The 19,317-nt window shown below is 40.3% G+C and overlaps 1 protein-coding gene, 4 long non-coding RNA genes and 1 pseudogene across 31 annotated transcripts in view; 2 read left to right on the top strand and 4 right to left on the bottom strand.

Moving 5' to 3' along the window:
• Positions 1-107: 107 nt before the first annotated feature.
• LOC124195984 lies at positions 108-674 on the top strand. The gene is made up of 3 exons (XR_006875515.1): positions 108-165; positions 392-549; positions 624-674. It is a non-coding gene; the product is annotated as an uncharacterized LOC124195984 (long non-coding RNA).
• An 842-nt stretch (positions 675-1,516) lies between these two features.
• On the bottom strand, positions 1,517-3,353 carry LOC124195993. Of its 2 annotated transcripts, none has more exons than XR_006875523.1 (4): positions 2,932-3,353; positions 2,739-2,848; positions 2,374-2,503; positions 1,517-2,014 (listed from the first exon to the last, which is right to left on the bottom strand). It is a non-coding gene; the product is annotated as an uncharacterized LOC124195993 (long non-coding RNA). The 2 variants fall into 2 exon arrangements; XR_006875522.1 differs by having other exon boundaries at positions 2,374-2,513; positions 2,932-3,070.
• A 97-nt stretch (positions 3,354-3,450) lies between these two features.
• Positions 3,451-4,939, top strand: LOC124195989 (annotated as a pseudogene).
• An 842-nt stretch (positions 4,940-5,781) lies between these two features.
• On the bottom strand, positions 5,782-6,348 carry LOC124195994. Its single transcript, XR_006875524.1, has 3 exons — positions 6,291-6,348; positions 5,907-6,064; positions 5,782-5,832 (listed from the first exon to the last, which is right to left on the bottom strand). It is a non-coding gene; the product is annotated as an uncharacterized LOC124195994 (long non-coding RNA).
• A 176-nt stretch (positions 6,349-6,524) lies between these two features.
• Positions 6,525-10,477, bottom strand: LOC124195991. Of its 6 annotated transcripts, XR_006875519.1 has the most exons (10): positions 10,276-10,473; positions 10,059-10,198; positions 9,652-9,701; positions 9,272-9,600; positions 9,126-9,208; positions 8,881-9,062; positions 8,281-8,778; positions 8,112-8,215; positions 7,511-7,996; positions 6,527-6,599 (listed from the first exon to the last, which is right to left on the bottom strand). It is a non-coding gene; the product is annotated as an uncharacterized LOC124195991 (long non-coding RNA). The 6 variants fall into 6 exon arrangements; XR_006875518.1 differs by having other exon boundaries at positions 6,526-6,599; positions 7,511-8,215; positions 10,276-10,475; XR_006875520.1 differs by having other exon boundaries at positions 6,525-6,599; positions 7,511-8,402; positions 10,276-10,477.
• Positions 10,478-10,775: 298 nt separating this feature from the next.
• The window catches only part of LOC124195986 (cAMP-specific 3',5'-cyclic phosphodiesterase, isoforms N/G-like), a 99,198-nt gene continuing 90,656 nt past the window's right edge, over positions 10,776-19,317 (bottom strand). For all 21 annotated transcript variants that reach the window (XM_046590727.1, XM_046590720.1, XM_046590728.1 and 18 more), the window contains 8 exons: positions 15,028-15,377; positions 14,853-14,951; positions 14,596-14,760; positions 14,033-14,132; positions 13,662-13,939; positions 13,324-13,506; positions 13,020-13,194; positions 10,776-12,951 (listed from right to left, as the gene is read on the bottom strand). In XM_046590727.1, the coding sequence (XP_046446683.1) occupies positions 12,785-12,951; positions 13,020-13,194; positions 13,324-13,506; positions 13,662-13,939; positions 14,033-14,132; positions 14,596-14,760; positions 14,853-14,951; positions 15,028-15,377 (1,517 nt within the window). In that variant the 3' untranslated portion in view covers positions 10,776-12,784. The remainder of the gene's footprint in view (positions 12,952-13,019; positions 13,195-13,323; positions 13,507-13,661; positions 13,940-14,032; positions 14,133-14,595; positions 14,761-14,852; positions 14,952-15,027; positions 15,378-19,317) is intronic.

Raw genomic sequence — 19,317 nt, forward strand, 5'->3', positions numbered from 1 at the left:
CACAAGCTTTATCCATTTCATGTATTGCTGAAGCATATATTCTTCTCGTCTTTTATTAGGAGTCATAATTGTATTGGACTTGCTAGATCACCAACCCCAGCATAGACCAATCTCTCATTTCATCTTCTCGAGAGAAGATTGGATAACTGATCTGTGGTTTCATGTGTAAGTTCACTTATCATGTCACTGAACTTTTTTCCATTGCAGTCTAACATATATGTATTTAAAGTATAGATTTCTAATTACGTCTATGGTCTATCTGATGTTTAAGAGACGCTTCTGAGTGTTTACTGATAATTGTTTATTCTTTTAGATCATAGACGTAGACATGAAGCACATTGATGACACAAATTATAAACAAGCTGACTTATTTTTCTTTTTTTATTTACAGGTTCTAAACTCCAGCTTTCTAAATTTGCATCATGGCAGACTTTATATGAGAGGTCATGTCCTTTCAAAAAGTCTACAAGGTCCCTTGTTTACTAACCTGTTGGCTGCTACCCTTGAATCTCCCTTTTTACTTTCTTAAGCGGGCCATCTTTATTTGAGGTATTGCTTATTCTGTCGCTACAATCTTGTTTGAATATTATTGTCATCCAAATAAATGTTCATTCTGCTTACAGGGTAATCCTTCGCTACTTTTCACGGACTTCATCCACTGGTGAAAACCGACGAGAGAATGCTGTAATCCAAGACTGATAAATTGTGTAGTTAGATTCAATTACAAGTGCATTTCTGGGCTCCCTTCTTTTCTGTGGCCCCGTTTCCCTAACTAACCACTAACCAACGCCCGCCGGTGGTCACTCACCCGCTGTGAAACCAGGAGGAGGGGAGGGCTCTGGTCGAACGGGGACTTGGAAGGCGCATGATCCGATGAAAACTTTTGGAGGGTCATGAGTCTAACCCGGAAGCCTAGTATGACTACATCTCCCCAGTAAAACTTGCCTCGTACTTCTCTCTTCTTCTCGGTCCAGATAAATATCTCTGGGGGCCGTAGACATATCCTATAACAGCATGTGCGAGTTAAACAAAGCAACCCACTACCCAATGAAACAAAAAGCCATGGTTTATTTTTTGCAGAAATCTGCATCAGTCAAGTTACAAATTTTTCTAATTCAACAACTCGCGTAGAATTTTGCATCTAGTCTATTAGTGCGAATCGCGATTCCATGTGTTTGGTAGTTTAGAAAATGGTTGTTTAAAAAACAAACAATGGGGTGTTCTGGGTAGCCAAAAAAACTCACCATTGTTTGTTTTTTAAACAACCATCTTCTTAACTACCAAACACATAGGATCGCTATTTGCACCAGTAGACTAGATGCAAAATTCGACAGAAGTTGTTGAGTTTGAAAAATTTGTAACTTGACTGACGCAGATTTCCGCAAAACTATACCATGGCTTTTTGTCTCATTGCCGCAGCGGTGGTGGCGGGTTGCGTTTAAACTCGTACAGAAGAAAAATGTCTTGAACCGGACGCTCTGTTTATTGAAATTTTTGTACTTTTCAAAAAAAATAATAAAAACTAGTTTGATGTATTAAATTTTTTTATTTATTAAAGACATAGGGTTTGACATTGGTTTATGTGGTTTAGGGTATACATTTGAGGGTTGATAGGTGTAATGTTTATGGGGTCTGAAGAATTGGAAGGTATAAGTTTGTGGGGTTTGGAGATTAATTGGTAGGGATATGTTTGTAGGGTTATAAATTAACTGTTTTTTAACCAAACTTGAAATATCCCCCTTCCACATCCTCCTCTTTCCTTTCCCAATCCCGAAAACATGTTTATTATTTGTTTGACATAAACATCCCCATATTTCTTTTTTGTTCCTTCTTAACATATTAACGGTATACTACATTGACACAATGCCAATTTCATAAAATAATAATGCAACTTCGGTAACACGACACCAGCACCAAACGGCCAATTGAATTTGATGCAGAAAGATCTATAACCAGCATAGGCTGCAACAACGTACCACAGCGGACAGCAACTACGCGAACATACACGATAAACCTGTAACCGAAATGAAATGAATTAATCTTCACCATCATGGAAATGCTGTCTGAAAAGACAAATTAATGACACTTTCTATGGTTTTAGTTAAACCAAATATTCTGAAAACAATATCTGATAGCTATTGTTGAAACAAAAACAAAATGTGTGATTTAAACTACAACAAAGAAGAAAGAGAATCTAAGACTTTAACTGGATGTTAATCCTGCTTTTAAAAAATCAATTACTATCAAGCAGTAAATTCTCATGCGATAATAACAAAAATGACACAAGTATAGCTAAACTATGAAACCTCTCAGTGTCAGTTAGCAAGCTTTTTGAATCAGCCAGACAATTAGAAAGTTGATTGAAATAATTACTTCAGCTGTTCATGTTTCTTCATTTGACGAAACACACAGCAGTACAGGTAGCAAAGGACCCTTTACCAGCTGGCTGCATCAAATCCATGTGTACATTGGGCAGCAACGACGAAGCTCAGACTTTGCCAGACTGTTTATCACTAAAAAAAAACTCAATTAGGCCTACTATCAAGGACACAGCATCTCAAATGACAAAAACAAAAATGACAGAAACTAAAGTTAACTACACAATCCTTTCGAATTTGCAAAGGATCCTAGAGCTAGCAAGCTTTTCCAAGGTAGACAACTAAAGTTCTACAACAGGCAAGTTAAGACATAGTCATCAACGAACTAAGTCTCACAGTTAGAAAGTTGAACATATTTACCTGATTTGTTCTGAAGTGTTTCTTACAAAACGTACAGCCAGTACAGGAAAAAGAGACAACATCTTGGCAAAATGTACAGATGCTCAGGCCACATGATCAGCTGAAATTTCCTAGTAGATATTATAGACACAAGTAGAATTCACACACAAATAATTAAGATTCAGTCACATCTAACAATTCAAACAGGAAATACCATTTTTATGAAGAAAAATGTCAGGAAGGAAAATACGCCGTACGGATTATCTATTGATACGCTTTCAATCAGTGCTCGAAAAAAAATGGCGGCGGACTTGCGTAACGAAGACTTATCGTTCCATATCAGTAGTTTTAAATGTGAATCATAGATGGCGATGAAACTAGTATTTTAGTCTGCTAAAAAAGAGTCCAATTAAATGTCTGCCATTGCCAACCTACACGTGTTTTCCGTAATTTTCAGCAGTTTGTGTCAATTAGACCCATTTCTAATTAACCCACATTTCCCAAAAATGAAGAAATTCAAAAAGTGGATAGTAACTTTCATCTTTTCAAACTGGCAGTTAGTATCATTAGATTATTTACTCGTGAATGGCATGTGACACTGTAGCCGGCTTTCTGTTACAATTTATTAGGAGATGACAAATTCCGTTCGCTGGATCTGAGTCCCACAAGTCGTTGAATACTGTTTGAGATCATACGGACGTAAAGTATACAAGAGAGCAGCAGTTCATCCTCCATGTTCCAACAAAATGCCAATTGATTAAGACTTGCCCTTGGTTTGGCCAATTGCCAGATCTTTCCATCTAGGTAGTGTCCCGCTGCCCTTGCATCAGGAATGGCTTGTTCTGGTGGCAACACCACCCCGTAAATTTGCCAATGCAGAGTTGATGAAGATCCCCAACTTTCTTCACTTGACACTACCCGCTAGCCAAGCATCGAAAAGTGAGAACCCTTCAGTATAATAGATATATTCATAAAGCTTTACGCATTATTTGTTTATAGAGATCTGCACAGAGTGGCCGAAAGAGTTGGATACCAACGAAAAGATTGAAAATCATTTACCTATCACAATCACAACTAGTGATTACCTCCATTCTTCCCCCTCATTGAGGGATGCCCGATCCAGAATAGTAACACTCCAGGTCTGAAAAGAAGAAAAAAAGAGCATTTCATATCCTGTTATAAGTAACTCTTTTCTTCCTTCATGTAGGTGAAATTGAGCTCTTTGAAATTGGACAATCACGCCAAGGATAAACTGCTTCGACTAGTGAAAGAGCATTACAACCTAGAAACTGACGTGCTGACGATTGTCTCTGAGCGGTGTCCTTTATGCAGAACGTCAATTACGCCATGTATCTGCTGAATGTTCTCGTCAGCGAGTCTTGGGTACGTCCTAATGTTTTGTTAAGCAAACAACAATTGCGTGCTAGTAATCGACACTTCCTCTTTTGTCTCTGTTGTTTGCCGTACAGAAAACTGAGCCGTGGGAGGATGAGAAATGCGAAGCAGACATGGAAAAAATATGTGTGGGAAGGGAGCCAGTCGCAACGAACAGTGGAGCAGCTGCTCCAACGAATGCCGGACAAACAGAAAGCCCAAGACATGCCGGAGGTCATCGAACAGTACGCAGCCTATTCTGGTGAATACCACATCACACTAACAGCCTTGTCTTTTCAGACAGCATTTCCATTGACGGTGAAGATTAATTCATTTCATTTCGGTTACAGGTTTATCGTGTATGTTCGCGTAGTTGCTGTCCGCTGTGGTACGTTGTTGCAGCCTATGCTGGTTATAGATCTTTCTGCATCAAATTCAATTGGCCGTTTGGTGCTGGTGTCGTGTTACCGAAGTTGCATTATTATTTTATGAAATTGGCATTGTGTCAATGTAGTATACCGTTAATATGTTAAGAAGGAACAAAAAAGAAATATGGGGATGTTTATGTCAAACAAATAATAAACATGTTTTCGGGATTGGGAAAGGAAAGAGGAGGATGTGGAAGGGGGATATTTCAAGTTTGGTTAAAAAACAGTTAATTTATAACCCTACAAACATATCCCTACCAATTAATCTCCAAACCCCACAAACTTATACCTTCCAATTCTTCAGACCCCATAAACATTACACCTATCAACCCTCAAATGTATACCCTAAACCACATAAACCAATGTCAAACCCTATGTCTTTAATAAATAAAAAAATTTAATACATCAAACTAGTTTTTATTATTTTTTTTGAAAAGTACAAAAATTTCAATAAACAGAGCGTCCGGTTCAAGACATTTTTCTTCTGTACGAGTTTAAACGCAACCCGCCACCACCGCTGCGGCAATGAGACAAAAAGCCATGGTATAGTTTTGCGGAAATCTGCGTCAGTCAAGTTACAAATTTTTCAAACTCAACAACTTCTGTCGAATTTTGCATCTAGTCTACTGGTGCAAATAGCGATCCTATGTGTTTGGTAGTTAAGAAGATGGTTGTTTAAAAAACAAACAATGGTGAGTTTTTTTGGCTACCCAGAACACCCCATTGTTTGTTTTTTAAACAACCATTTTCTAAACTACCAAACACATGGAATCGCGATTCGCACTAATAGACTAGATGCAAAATTCTACGCGAGTTGTTGAATTAGAAAAATTTGTAACTTGACTGATGCAGATTTCTGCAAAAAATAAACCATGGCTTTTTGTTTCATTGGGTAGTGGGTTGCTTTGTTTAACTCGCACATGCTGTTATAGGATATGTCTACGGCCCCCAGAGATATTTATCTGGACCGAGAAGAAGAGAGAAGTACGAGGCAAGTTTTACTGGGGAGATGTAGTCATACTAGGCTTCCGGGTTAGACTCATGACCCTCCAAAAGTTTTCATCGGATCATGCGCCTTCCAAGTCCCCGTTCGACCAGAGCCCTCCCCTCCTCCTGGTTTCACAGCGGGTGAGTGACCACCGGCGGGCGTTGGTTAGTGGTTAGTTAGGGAAACGGGGCCACAGAAAAGAAGGGAGCCCAGAAATGCACTTGTAATTGAATCTAACTACACAATTTATCAGTCTTGGATTACAGCATTCTCTCGTCGGTTTTCACCAGTGGATGAAGTCCGTGAAAAGTAGCGAAGGATTACCCTGTAAGCAGAATGAACATTTATTTGGATGACAATAATATTCAAACAAGATTGTAGCGACAGAATAAGCAATACCTCAAATAAAGATGGCCCGCTTAAGAAAGTAAAAAGGGAGATTCAAGGGTAGCAGCCAACAGGTTAGTAAACAAGGGACCTTGTAGACTTTTTGAAAGGACATGACCTCTCATATAAAGTCTGCCATGATGCAAATTTAGAAAGCTGGAGTTTAGAACCTGTAAATAAAAAAAGAAAAATAAGTCAGCTTGTTTATAATTTGTGTCATCAATGTGCTTCATGTCTACGTCTATGATCTAAAAGAATAAACAATTATCAGTAAACACTCAGAAGCGTCTCTTAAACATCAGATAGACCATAGACGTAATTAGAAATCTATACTTTAAATACATATATGTTAGACTGCAATGGAAAAAAGTTCAGTGACATGATAAGTGAACTTACACATGAAACCACAGATCAGTTATCCAATCTTCTCTCGAGAAGATGAAATGAGAGATTGGTCTATGCTGGGGTTGGTGATCTAGCAAGTCCAATACAATTATGACTCCTAATAAAAGACGAGAAGAATATATGCTTCAGCAATACATGAAATGGATAAAGCTTGTGTTGGTTATCACCTGTAGCATTTCGATGGCACATTCAGTAGAATCATCTGTAGCATTTGGATGGCACATTCAGTAGAATACAATGATTTTGAACAAATAGTTGACGGTAGGCTGCACGACGGCCACGACCCTTTCACGTTTCCTCCTGAAAGTTGATGGGAAACATTAAGGTTATCCAACATATACACGGAATAGAAAACATCACCGACAAGTTAGAGACGAAATCACTCGAATTTACCAATGAATTCATTGGTAATTTTCGAAGAAAGGATAGCTTAACTTTTGACAACAAACCGCCATTCCATTGACACAATCAACACGCCATCTATTTGATACGTCTCAAAACTCAGTATTTGCAGATGGTCTGAAGATACTCAACAAACTTGAAAAGTCCATATTTGTTTGCTAAAACCTAGCAATCAATCCTTAGAACTGTACAGAAAACAAAGCTCACTTGCTAGTTTAATGCAAATTTTCCGGAAGTATACCGGAAGTAAGCGATAGCGCCTTAACCATTGAGCTGCCGACCAAATAAACCAAATATTCGTGATCTCCGTGAAATTTGGGGTCGATTAGGGGTAATTTAAACGAAATCCAGAATTTGATCAAAATCGAGATTTTTCCTGAACTATAGTTCAGGAAAATTCTCGAAACCGGAAGTACGCGTACGTACAAAAGAGAACATGAACTTTACCACAAATTTGACGAGGATCACGAATATGTGGTTCTTTTGTGCGTCAGATGAATATTTACTAAACTACTGGCAGAAATGAGAAAACCGGAAGTAGAAAAAAACCCACATTATTACAAATCTAACAAGTGAGCTTTGTTGCTGAAAGAGAAACTGACAGCTATCACCCAAAATTTCTTTGTAGTAGCAGCGAGAAATTTCTCCAGAGATGTGCAAAGTAAACGTAACTAAACTGAGTGGAAATGATCAAAGGCTAAGCCGTCTAGCGTCAGAAAGAATAAATACATGGAAACAATGTCCGCTCTAGCTCGTTGACAGTTGAAAGAAAGAACTAACAAACGAAGGCAAATAACTTTGATACTCACGTAATATTCCCCTCTCCAAATTTACATCTCGTCTTCACCAAAAACACCAAAAAGCACCGCAGCATCACACATCACAACAGACGAAATCCCCAAGGTTTAATGAGGAGAAGCCGAGAAGGCAGCTTATTGACAGTTCACAGTTGATATTCTTGATTCTTCTGACGATGTGCCTTGTCTATGGCAACTGTTAGTGATTCCAGATTCTTGACGAAATATCGTATACTGCTACCTTTTCGTGTCACTTTTTTTAACTTTTCACTTTATTTCTATTATTCTGCACTTTGCCTTGTGATGAATCTTTCTCTGTAGGTTTCAATGGCCATTGATGCTCAGGCTGTTAATGGAGGTGGTGAAAGGTGTGCTTGAAGCTGTTACTGTCTGTGGTGCCACAATTCAATGTGTTGTTTGTTAACTTGACCACCATGTCAAATCTCCTGTTTCCAATGTCATCCATGGCTCCATGCAGTAAGATTAAGACACCTGAACCTGATACATGATATAGGAGTGATTTCATTGACAACTACTAACTAGATCAACAAATTTTTCTGCGTCAAAAAATAATGACGCTGTTATTATCGAGGGTGAGAAAGCAACATGTCACCTAATAAAATAACGGGTGTTGTGTCTCATTTAATTAGTTGTGTTCTTCCACTTATTTGTCTTTGTGAATGCTCTTCCTTGTCTGATTTTATTGGTTTATAAGTGCTATTTTGTAGCAAAAAAATCACTTGTAAGTTGTTATAAAATAAATCTTTTAGATTTCTGTTTACGTTAAAGTCTTCTATGTTGGATTCCTTCCTTTTGCCTACCTTTCTTACACAGGGGGCCTTTACTTCTTAATTGGGGTCAGAGGCGACCCAGATTGATACCCAGAGGTAAGAGGGAGTTCTGTCTGGAATTTTTAAGTAAAGTGAAAGTTAAAATTGTTTGCAAAATAACACAAGATTTAAGCTACAAAATGATGAATGAAAAGGTGAAACAAGAACCTGATTTACAATTTTACATACAGTTGTACATTGGTTGAATTAAGAAAAACAACCTGAATGGCCTAAATAATTTTTTGATTTCTCGTAAAATTTGATGAAACTATTTAGCAGCTAATGTACGTAAAAGGCAGACAATTACATAATACGATACGATAATACGTATAATTTTATCCGACCAGGGAAAGAGCAAAGGCTTCATCCTCTGGGAAGAGGGTCATCATCTCAGCATTGGATTATCGGCGGCCGTTGAAACGTTCAAAAGAAAGCCCGATATTCGGATGGCTGCTGACGAACGACACATCAGTGTTTAGTTTTAAATTATTTGTAAAAAAAATTCAAATAAGTTGAGTAGGAAGTCGGTGATTCAAAATTCATTACGATTACCTTCAGCAACGAAGGAAGAATCCCCCATCGTCGAAAAGGACGTTACAAAATATTCTCTGTGGATCATGGTGTGTCCAGGAGTCGATTACACAGAGTAACGGTGGCTTACAAGCGCTATGTTGGTATATCATAACAAGTCCAACCGCGTATTTAACGGATGATGATCGAAGGTGGATAACCTTCTGATGAGCAAACTAAAGTTTAATTAATTAATCGTACATTTGCAGGAAAGTTGATAATTTTACTTTTTTTTTGTGACTAGCGACTTTTTCTGGTTTAATTTCTGAATGCATTTTTCCATTAGTCGATGATCGTGCAGCGTTTCAACCTGCGCATCAACCAAAACGAAATTTTCTATTTGATCACACAAAATTTAAATGAATAGGGTTACTTGCTGAAGGAGTCGAACGGCATCTTCTATCTGGACGTCAAGATCCACGCAGAGGTGCGCATAGAGAAGAATCGAAGAAGTTTGGTCAGGGGAAACGGCACAGGCTAACCGAGAAAAGCTCAGTTCGTTTCTTCTCCTTTGGAAGTGGGTTCTGCCTCAACCTTTTCTTCTTCCAGACCTAATACTTTGTAATTTATATTCTACGCGTATATTCCACCATCCGCTGCAAAAATTCTTCAGTTGAAACGACTGGACAAGTAGTCGGATGGAATAATGCAAAGAACCGCCATTTGCCGGGTCAATCAATTCAGTCAGTGTCCCCTGCAAGACTTCAAAATAAAAATATTAAATTTATTGAAAAATGAATTTAGCACTCTTACTTTGGGTTTGTGTACACCTTCACCAACTGGCTGCAGCTCATACTCAGATGCTGTTAAAACAATTGAAAAAATATTAAATTAATATTGAGAAGGAAATGTCTTGTGTGATGTAATATAATGAAAGACATAAAGTTGAACTAAACAGTCCCTCGAAACTACAAGGATGCTCTATTTTGGAACTTGTGCCCATGTTGCCATTCTAATATCATAAATTTTTCAATAGAATCTACATTTGGCAAGACTTCCCAACTTACAAAAGTAAGTGTAAACTCCATAGAAATGGAATCGTAAAACCACAAGTCCATTAAAGATGCAACACAGTTGATTCTACAAAAAATAGGATCTAGATCTACTCTGTCAACAATTAACTAAATTCGAATGAAAATCAGTTGACATAACACACTTACTTTTGCAGTCAAGTAGAGACTTGCATGGGTTGTACATACAACCGATACAAGTAGCAAGAGCAAGCAACGACATCAGTTTCAGGCCACACGTGATAACTGATAACGTGATTTGGCAGATTTTAAATTACAGGCTAGATTTCCTGTAAATAAACATGTAAAAATTTTATGTTTAGCAACCATACAGTCTCGTAACGAAACAAAATCTTTTAAACTTTACTTTCTAATGGAAATGCCATATTGTAATACGTCCTCACTGAGTGTCTCGGAAACGAATGACCAAAATTCACTCGCGAATCAATAGACACTCCGACACCTGGCGGACATTTATTTTAGTCACCTACTGATAATTGATAAGCGACAGATGGCCATAAAAGATTAATGCAAAAAGTTAAATGATTCTAAAAACATGCTAAAAATACCTGAGATGATTATAATTTCATATGTTAAAGAAAAAAGTAGAAAAATGTAAACACTGTTCAAATTTCTTTTTCAAAATCACTTTTAAATCAATTTAGAAAATAAATAATTTACCCCAGCTCCTGAGATAAATACATTCACTACTGCATGTCACAATTCTCGCAAACCTTTAATCGTTAAGCAGCAAAAGAGCATACTTTTTTATTTACTTAAAACGCACAGGCCGCCAAACAAGAATTTTTGTATGCGCCCAGTCTAAGGATTTCCTTTATAAATGAGGATTGATAAACGTTCAGGGAATCTCTGTACGTGTGTGTGTATTTGAGAAAGGTATCACTTAAATATACAATTCAACCTTTATGATATCTCGTGGTAGACGGGAGTATAACGGAGCGTACATGCATGTTCATGTTGTGTTTTTTTTTTTGTTTTTTGGGTTTTTTTTTTTGTTTTTTTTTTTTTTTTTGGGTTTTTTGTTCAATTTTGGAAACAAGGTGAAAATGTGCAAGAGACGGAACTTGTTGGTTTTTGAGTTGGGTAAACTAACGGATACAAATGGATGTACAATGGAAAGGAATACCAAACTAAAACAAGGTTCCAATTCAAACTAATATTTTAGCCAATCATCCATTGAATTTAGGGAGGATTGGGTAATGGCCAGGAAAGGTTAGGATATACTAGATGAAATTTTGGTTAAATCTGAGATGATGAACCAATGTAGGTATACATTTTAATTAACAAACACGTTTAACACACCAGAGCCAACATTTACAACGGTATGAAGATTCATGTATGATACAATCATCGCAATTACCATATATATATATATGTATATATATATATACACAAAACTATAGATTAATGATATTTTAATTTTGTGTATAATATTAATAATAATAATGTACACGGACGCACCGTTCATATGGGAGTGGATGAATTACTCTCTAACCCAATGTTCTTTTGCATGGCGGAGGGCTTTCTATTAAAATCATGTTGCACCGAGGCATGTGATATAATACCTATGTCATAGCGAAATAAAGAGTTGGATAGAAAACAACAAAATATAGAACATCGAGTTGTTGTCGCCCACCAGGTAATTTCAACTGTGCATACACTGTACAAAAATCCATTTGTTTTAGTACAAAACAAAACAAAACAAACAATCCCTCATCAAAAAAAGAGGACCTGAAAAATCCACTCTTGTGTACAGTACAGCACAGTATCGTGGCAGGAGGGAGTGAATAAGCTGCATCGTCGAGAGGTTTCCAAAAACATGCCGAACAAAATAGAAAAAAACAACAATAATAATAGTAGCAAAAAAGAAAAAAAAATATATAGAATAACAACAGGTTTATGTAAATGTAGATGTAATGTAAGCTTTGGCAATGGCCGACGATAATTACTCAGGGTATATCGAAGTGAGATAGAGCTAATGTGTCTAGCCGTCTCTCAATTATTTTGGCGCCCGATTGATTTCACGTTTCACTCTGAAGGAGTTTTGAAACGCGAACAAGCACTCTGTTACGGCATTTAAACGTTTGTTTGTTTTGGTTTGGTTTTTTTACTCGTCTAAATATGTTCTAAATGCCTTTTGAATATCCCCTCTCTTTCCCAGGTCGAACAGTACCAGCTGCCTTTTTTGTGAGGACTAGGGTAGGAGAGAAATATATATATATACTGTATACGTAACGAATAATTTCATTTGATTTTTTAGATTTCTGTTTAACTTAAATATAAATATAGAAAAACCAGTTCAATTTTGAAACCGAATCAGTAATAGCGATACAGAATTTATAAAGTACCGGCGCTGTTAATCAAAAACTAATGCACAGGAATAATAAGTATTTCCCTTTCTTTGCATTCTCATTTTTCTGTAATATAGAGAAATACGAATTACTTCCTCTCTCTTTTTTTTTTTTTTAAATTTTACAAATACAGTCAATATAATATAAAGTCATTAATATTATCTTAAAAAGAAGAAGAGCCATCACTTGAGTTTTTAAGCGTACGAAGATGTGGTCGAAAGTCAAAATGACCCACAGCAGCAGAGTGTGCTCTACCCCGACAATCCGGAAGGTGATTTTTTTGTTTGGTTTTTTTCCCCCTTAAATTAAAAGTGTGATGTTTATAGTATGTAACTGATGATGATTATTTTTGTCACGTTAGCATTAAAACGTGTAGATACGTGTGAGTGAGAATGTCATCAAAGTGTGACGAATGCGTGTGTGTGTGTTTCCGTGTTTCTTTGTTTGAATCTGTGTGGGTGGATGTTGAACGATGTGGTACCAGAAGAACTCGACGGTTCTTTTTTAGTCGTCTTCTTCGTTGCCGCTCTCGCCCTCTTCCAGCGTGATTTGAAACTGGATGCGTTCAGAAGGGACGGACAGAGCGTTGCTGGAGCGCCAGTGACCATCTTCGCTCTCTATTCGGTTGACGTCGTCAGCCTCTCCTGTTTCCGTGTTTTCGCCCGTATCGTCTGTGCCAAACAATCGGTATTATTCGTTGGATGATCTTCAGCAATGAAAATAATCAGCGATAACTAACCTGATTGATCGACAGGAGTGTTGTCCGACTGAGCGGGAGGTGGTGAAGGAGGTATCATGCTAAAGTACCAGTCGCGATTATCCTCCAATCCGTCGAGTATGTCCTGAGCGTCTGGATGCACCAAATCGGCCCAAGTTTCCCAAAGAGGATGCACAATGTAATCGATGAAGCCCACCTACAAAGGAAGTAGAGATGAGTCATTCAGCCTTTTACACGGTCGATCTCATTTTGCTGCTTAACAAATCTTCTTCTTTGATAATTGTACTGAGGGTTAGAGATCAATGGGGCAAATTTGAATGAGCACCTGCGACTTTTCGATGGTAGCATTCTGCCTGTCACACATCGGGCTGACATCGAGGCCTTGTTCACGTTCACGGTCACCCTGTTGGAAGAACTCTTCCATGATAAGCGATACCCAGCGACGGTAAATGTCCAACGGTTTGGTTGGATTGCTCAAATCAGCGCAGTGCACCATGTTTTGAAGCACCTACAATCGTGTCGTGGCAAAAAGCAACAAAGTAGAAACCGGACACGTCAGTACATAGTAAATGAAACCAACTTATTGCTATATCGGCTGTCACCTCGGCGGGTTAAATTCAGCCGACCGTGATCGATGTGTTGATGCAACACGTCAAACAATACCTGAATGCGATCGGTGTAGTTGTCCAGGAGTAGGACACCCGAGCCGGCCACTTTCTTCGTTTCCACCATCGTTTTCAAATCGGCCAGCAAACTCATGTGCTTCGACATGTCGGTAGCCAAGACCATGTCGATGACCATCTTGCGCAGGGTTTGCCGCTGCTTCTTGTTCAAATTGCTGAAAATGTCGCAATCGGGGCTTTGCAACAACTTGAACGCCACCGCCAGATGATGATTCTCCAGCACGGATTCATCGTTATACATGAGAGCCAATTCGGAACCTGATGGAAAACGAAATTGTTTTTTGTTCGTTATTTCATAATCGAATTTCAATTACGCCCAGAGAGTGATTACGTATTAGTGTCAAAACTCACTTGTATTGATCAGAAATTGATTGGTGAGACCGGGGTGATCGACGTCGTGAATAGTTGCGGCGAAGATGGCCGCCATAATTTCCAAATTGGTAAACACCGACTGCAAAGTAATAAGTTTATTGCAAATTACTTTGTGTGTGCGCGCGTTAGATGATGAAGAACAACATCCACAGGATGAAGCCCTTAAGGGCAAAAGTTGTTGGAAAAAGTGTTCCATTCATTTCCAGATAGAAATGGGAAGGAAAGTAAAATAATTTGCTACACAATGGAATCATCAATAAGGACTTTGCTGAACATCGACGCTTTGAATAAATTGGCAGCATCCGCCGAGACCCTGGAAAGCTCCACCTCTCCCCCCCCCTCCCTCATCATTTGCCCTCCCCCATTTCGTCTATGACGTCTTTTCTCACTTTTACCAGCTCCCGCACGTACTGCTGCCACCCCCCTTTTTTTTTTAACTTGCTACGCAATTATGGATTGGCGTCACGTCGTCGCGTCTACTTCCCAGGCAGCACAGTCGACCTCTCTTTTGCTCTATAAGCTCTCGCGATTTTCCTACTCACCTCTAATGCAGGAGAATTAAGTAGAACGTGGGTGGACTGAGTGACATCAGCAGCGTGAAAGTGATTATGGTAGGGCACCTCCTTGCCGTAGTGATCCTCGAGCGTCATCAGGAAAGAGACCAAAGTCTTGTCGGGTATCTTGAAGGCGTTCATAAGACCGCGCTCCTGCTCAACCAAACCAAAATGCGTATTACATATCGCGGCCCACATCGGGCGGAATTTCATTTCGTCCCGCCGTTAGAGGGTTATGCACGTACTTTGAAAATGGCGTACGTCACGGCCGTCAGCGGTCGATTGCTGGACAGTTCCGCTATTCTGAAAATGTCGATACCCCAGCGGTCGACTTCGTCCAGAAACTGCAAAAAAGATTAAACGTCCCGGATGAAATGGATGATTAGACGGGCGGGCATTGGGTTGCGTAATGTAGGGTACCTTTCCGAGTTCATGTTCATTGGCTGTGTCCACCCCGTATTTGGCCACCTTCTCCGAGGTGGTGACACTGTTCGAGTGACTCAACGGTCTCTTAACGCCGGATATGTGTGACATGGCCCGGCCCACGTGACTCGACGACGCCGATGACGAGGCCGGAGTAGCTCCACTTTTAGCTGACAAGGCGACCACTGTCCCCGACGATGATGACGATGACGTAACAGATCCGCCCAACGTGAAACCATCCTTGCCACCATCCTTGGACTTTCGCGGTCCCGAGGCTGATAAACGGGCCTTTTCCGTCTCTGAATCGTCGACGCGCAGCGACGGCAAATCCAACTCTTGTTGTTTATCTGCAAACAGAAAATGGGTCAAAAAAATTGTTCATAAGTATTACGTAAAAGAAGTATTAGGCTCATGATAGAGAGCAACCAAGTTGAATAACCCGCGCAAACTTGACGGGATTCGCTACCTTACAGTTACAGTTAACTTCGCCAAGCGAACCTAATTGGATTCCGCTAATACCAAGATGCATAATGGATTACAGCGATGTTGGGTATATTGTGTCCTACTTTAGACTAATTTAGGTGTACTCAATGATGATTTGTAGCCTAGCTTGTTATCCAACTAAACTTCTAAGAGCTTAGGAAGCGACGCAAATTCCATCGGGCCATGAGATGTGCCATTAGGCGCCTAATTAGAGGCGATTCTACACCCATTCGAGATGATAGAAGAAATCAAAATGGACAAAAGAAGAGCGTGTTTCTTCAAGGGAACTACCAGGAGGTGATAGAATTTTCTACTATCACATAGTTCGTCAACAAGTTAAGCCCAACAAGATAACAAAGTAAAGAATTTGCACGAAACCCGCAGATATTTAGTTCCGGAACCGAAACAACCAGAAAAAGATCCTCCAGGACCCTCTTGACAGCCGAGAAGAAGGAATAATAGTCTCTCTCTGTGTGGGAGTTTAATTCAATTGAAAGTAGAACGCGCGAGGGCAAAAGAAGAATGCGGCCTGTCGTATAAATATATGTACGTGTACAATGTAAACATTGCGTTAGGTGTTTTGTAAGGCTGCCACCGCGAGTCGGCCCCGTTGTGTGAGCGTCGTCGGGTGATAGCTGGTCGACTACAATCAATCGCCTGTGTCAACAGACACAAAGCACAATTTTAAAAGTTCCACGAAAGGTTAACCGAAACAAAAAATCCGGACTTTGTGTTTCTCGGAGGTATTCTGTAACGAGTTTGTTTGTCTAGCTCATCCTTCCGCGTAGCAAGTAATATATATTTATACATCCTTTGCCGGGCTGCACAATTGCCGTTCCATTGTATTTTTAATGGGTTTCAATTTGTATGTGTTAAAACCCCCTCTCCCTCCGCTCCTGCCGTGCCAGTTATTTCATTTGCACCGGGTGTGTACAACATAAGAGGAATTCCGACTTTCAATTCAAACCCGATTTCAATTGGGATGCCAAACCCAGGCCTCTTCTTGTTCTCTAATCTTTTCTCTTTTCCCTTTAGCCGGCGATGCGGTTGTTTTATACGTAGGAACTGCACGAGCGCTTCCGCATAACTGGAGATCCAAACGGAACATTTTTCTTTTTCTTCCTTCCCATTTTTGTTTTCCTGTTTCTCCGCTCCTTCTCTCTATCCTTCGTGGCGTCCAGGGATCTATATCTCTATATATAACTGTTACGGCGCCATTTTCAACTCGATGGCCAACACGTCAACACACACGCAATAGGGGGCGATCGAACCGTCTCAACAAAAAAAAAAAAAACCTTCGTTACTTGTAAGTTCTCACTGTCGTGTCGTGGGGCGAGCGAGCGACAGTTTTTCTCCTCCTATGTGACGGAAAACGCAAAAAAAAGGAAAAAGAGAAAAAGGTATTCCGAAAAATCCATTAACCGCCCATCGTGAGCAGTGGGGAGAGAGAAAAGTTTAGCGATGACACACGAGTGACCAGCGCAGCGGCTCCTGTCGGTCAAGTATCGCCATCGTCGCCGCCGTCGTTGCTGGCTGCTGGCGAACGGAAAGCGATCAATAATTTCTTTACACTCAACGTTTCTTTGCCCAGCACTGGCCGATGGTGTGCGTCGTGGCAACGAGGGAAAAGAATCCAGACACACACACACTCCGGAACCCCCCTTAAACCCAGCAGACAGTCGGAGTGTATGTATTTTAAAATATGAACGCACACACTCCCGTCTGCGCAAAATGAGAAAGAGATTGAGGGAGACAACGATGAAAAAGAAGAGATAAAATAAGAAAAACAAAAAAAAAAAAAAAAAAAAAAAACAAGATGAGGATGCGGAATTTGTGGGTGTGATGAGAGCGGACGTCACAGGGAGGAAATAGGGGCAGTAACCACGCCCACATCACCAGCCGCCATTTCTCTCTCTCTCCTCGGTTCTCCTCTATATCTATAAGGAGTCGAAAGGGCTGGTGCACTGGTCCACCGTCGAATGAAGTAAGGACGAGCGGTTGATCGATCCATCGATCCCAATAGCCTCTCAGACCCTATAGTCCGTCCACCAGCATACACACAACGAAATGCGAAAACAAAGGTCGGCGCGGCTGGGGCCAGGAAGGAAGAAAAGGAATGATGAAAGCATAGAATATACTATATAGTTGGGCCAGCAGAAAAAGGAGGATATTGGTTCCAAGACTAAAAACCCAAAAGAAGAAGAAGAAGTTTCAAGTGAGAGGGATAAAAGAGAAAGAATATGTGGCGCTCGCTGGCCGAGAGAGTATCATCCGCTCTTCTTTCTTTTCTGGCCGGTTGACAATTTCCTTCGCCCAGCGCACAGCTATACCTTTAGTAGAGTAGTATATATCCTATACGTTTTCCCTCCTTTTCCTACTCCTCGGTCGGTCGTCTCCTAATTCTCTTCGCTCCTCCTCCATGACGACATGCTCCCGAATATCTCTCCCGCCCCAAGTCTGCCGACTTCGCTCGAGCTCAACGTGCATAGTTTGTCCTTTTGTTTATTCAGCACAACAAGGCAGAGCTCCAAAAAATGTTACCGCCAGCACGCCGATGAAAAACCAACGTCAATATATCGACTGGGGGGGGGGGTTGTATATTATATGTGCGCATCGCCCACCGTTGCATCCATCATCCGAAAACTCACGTAGGACCCGACGACTGAAATTGACGCACTTTCCAAGCAGGAGACAACTCCCGCTAATGAACGACGACTCTTTTTTTTCCCCTCTTTTTTGATGCTAAAACATTCGCCCACTCGTCCAACAGTTCAATCTTTTTCCCCTTTGCTTTTTTGTATTTTTTAAACTAAAAACGTGAATTGATTGGACGACGGATATCCTATTATTTACAAGTTGTCTGTCTGTCGAGAAATACGGACTAAAAGAAAAGTTTTGTCCTTTTTTTTTTAATTTCCGGTGTTTCTCCCGGGGAAAAGGACAAAATGGCCGAAATGAGACGTGGCTTAAGCAAAATGGCAAAGATATAGCCGGGAATGTAACGAATACACAACGCCCGAACGTTATGTATGGGGTCTCTGGCCGACCAAAGACACCAATACTGGCAATACACAATATTATAAAGACGTGGTAGTGACTTTTTACGGCTTGGTCTGGTCTGACTTTTCATCCGGCGACAGATTATTATAGCCTCGACTCGGTTGACACGTTGTCAAGTCACTGGCTGAGTGTTGGCTGATGCCCGTAGTCGATGACAGTCTTCTTCTTTTCTTTCACGCCGTCTCGCGACTAACACAAATACATTTTGGGCTTGCTGGCTGTTGCTATAGGGGACCCGGCAATCACGGGGCGCCGTCGATACTAATTAGGTGAAGAGTCTCGTTGCTGCTCTTCTCTCTGGCTGGTATACCTGATTGCCGGAGAGCCGATACGGCCCGAAAATCTTGTTTTTGTTTATTGATTCCATATACCCCTTAGACTGTGTTTAGACGTTTAACATCTAAAAAAAGAAACCTCGTCGAGTTGTGAACGAATCCTGGTCGGAGCCCAACGTAGACGATCCCTTCCTTCTGATTGAATGGACTTGAAAGGAAACGGGATGACGCGTCTCTCTCTCCCTCCCTCGTCTACTACATATGCGCGGTTATTATATTATGTATCAAATTGCGTTTCGACGTGGAGCACAAAGGCGCCCGTCAAAACACACACACAAGAGTTACTGACGTCACACGCTCGTTTTGGACGGAGTGGTGGGAGGAGGGAAAGAGAAACGCTAGGCCCGACGCCATTGGATGAAATGGGAGATGCCCACACACACACTCACACACACACAGAGATTAACAA

Source organism: Daphnia pulex, chromosome 6 (assembly GCF_021134715.1).
Source record: "Daphnia pulex isolate KAP4 chromosome 6, ASM2113471v1".
Taxonomy (NCBI): Eukaryota; Metazoa; Arthropoda; class Branchiopoda; order Diplostraca; family Daphniidae; genus Daphnia; species Daphnia pulex.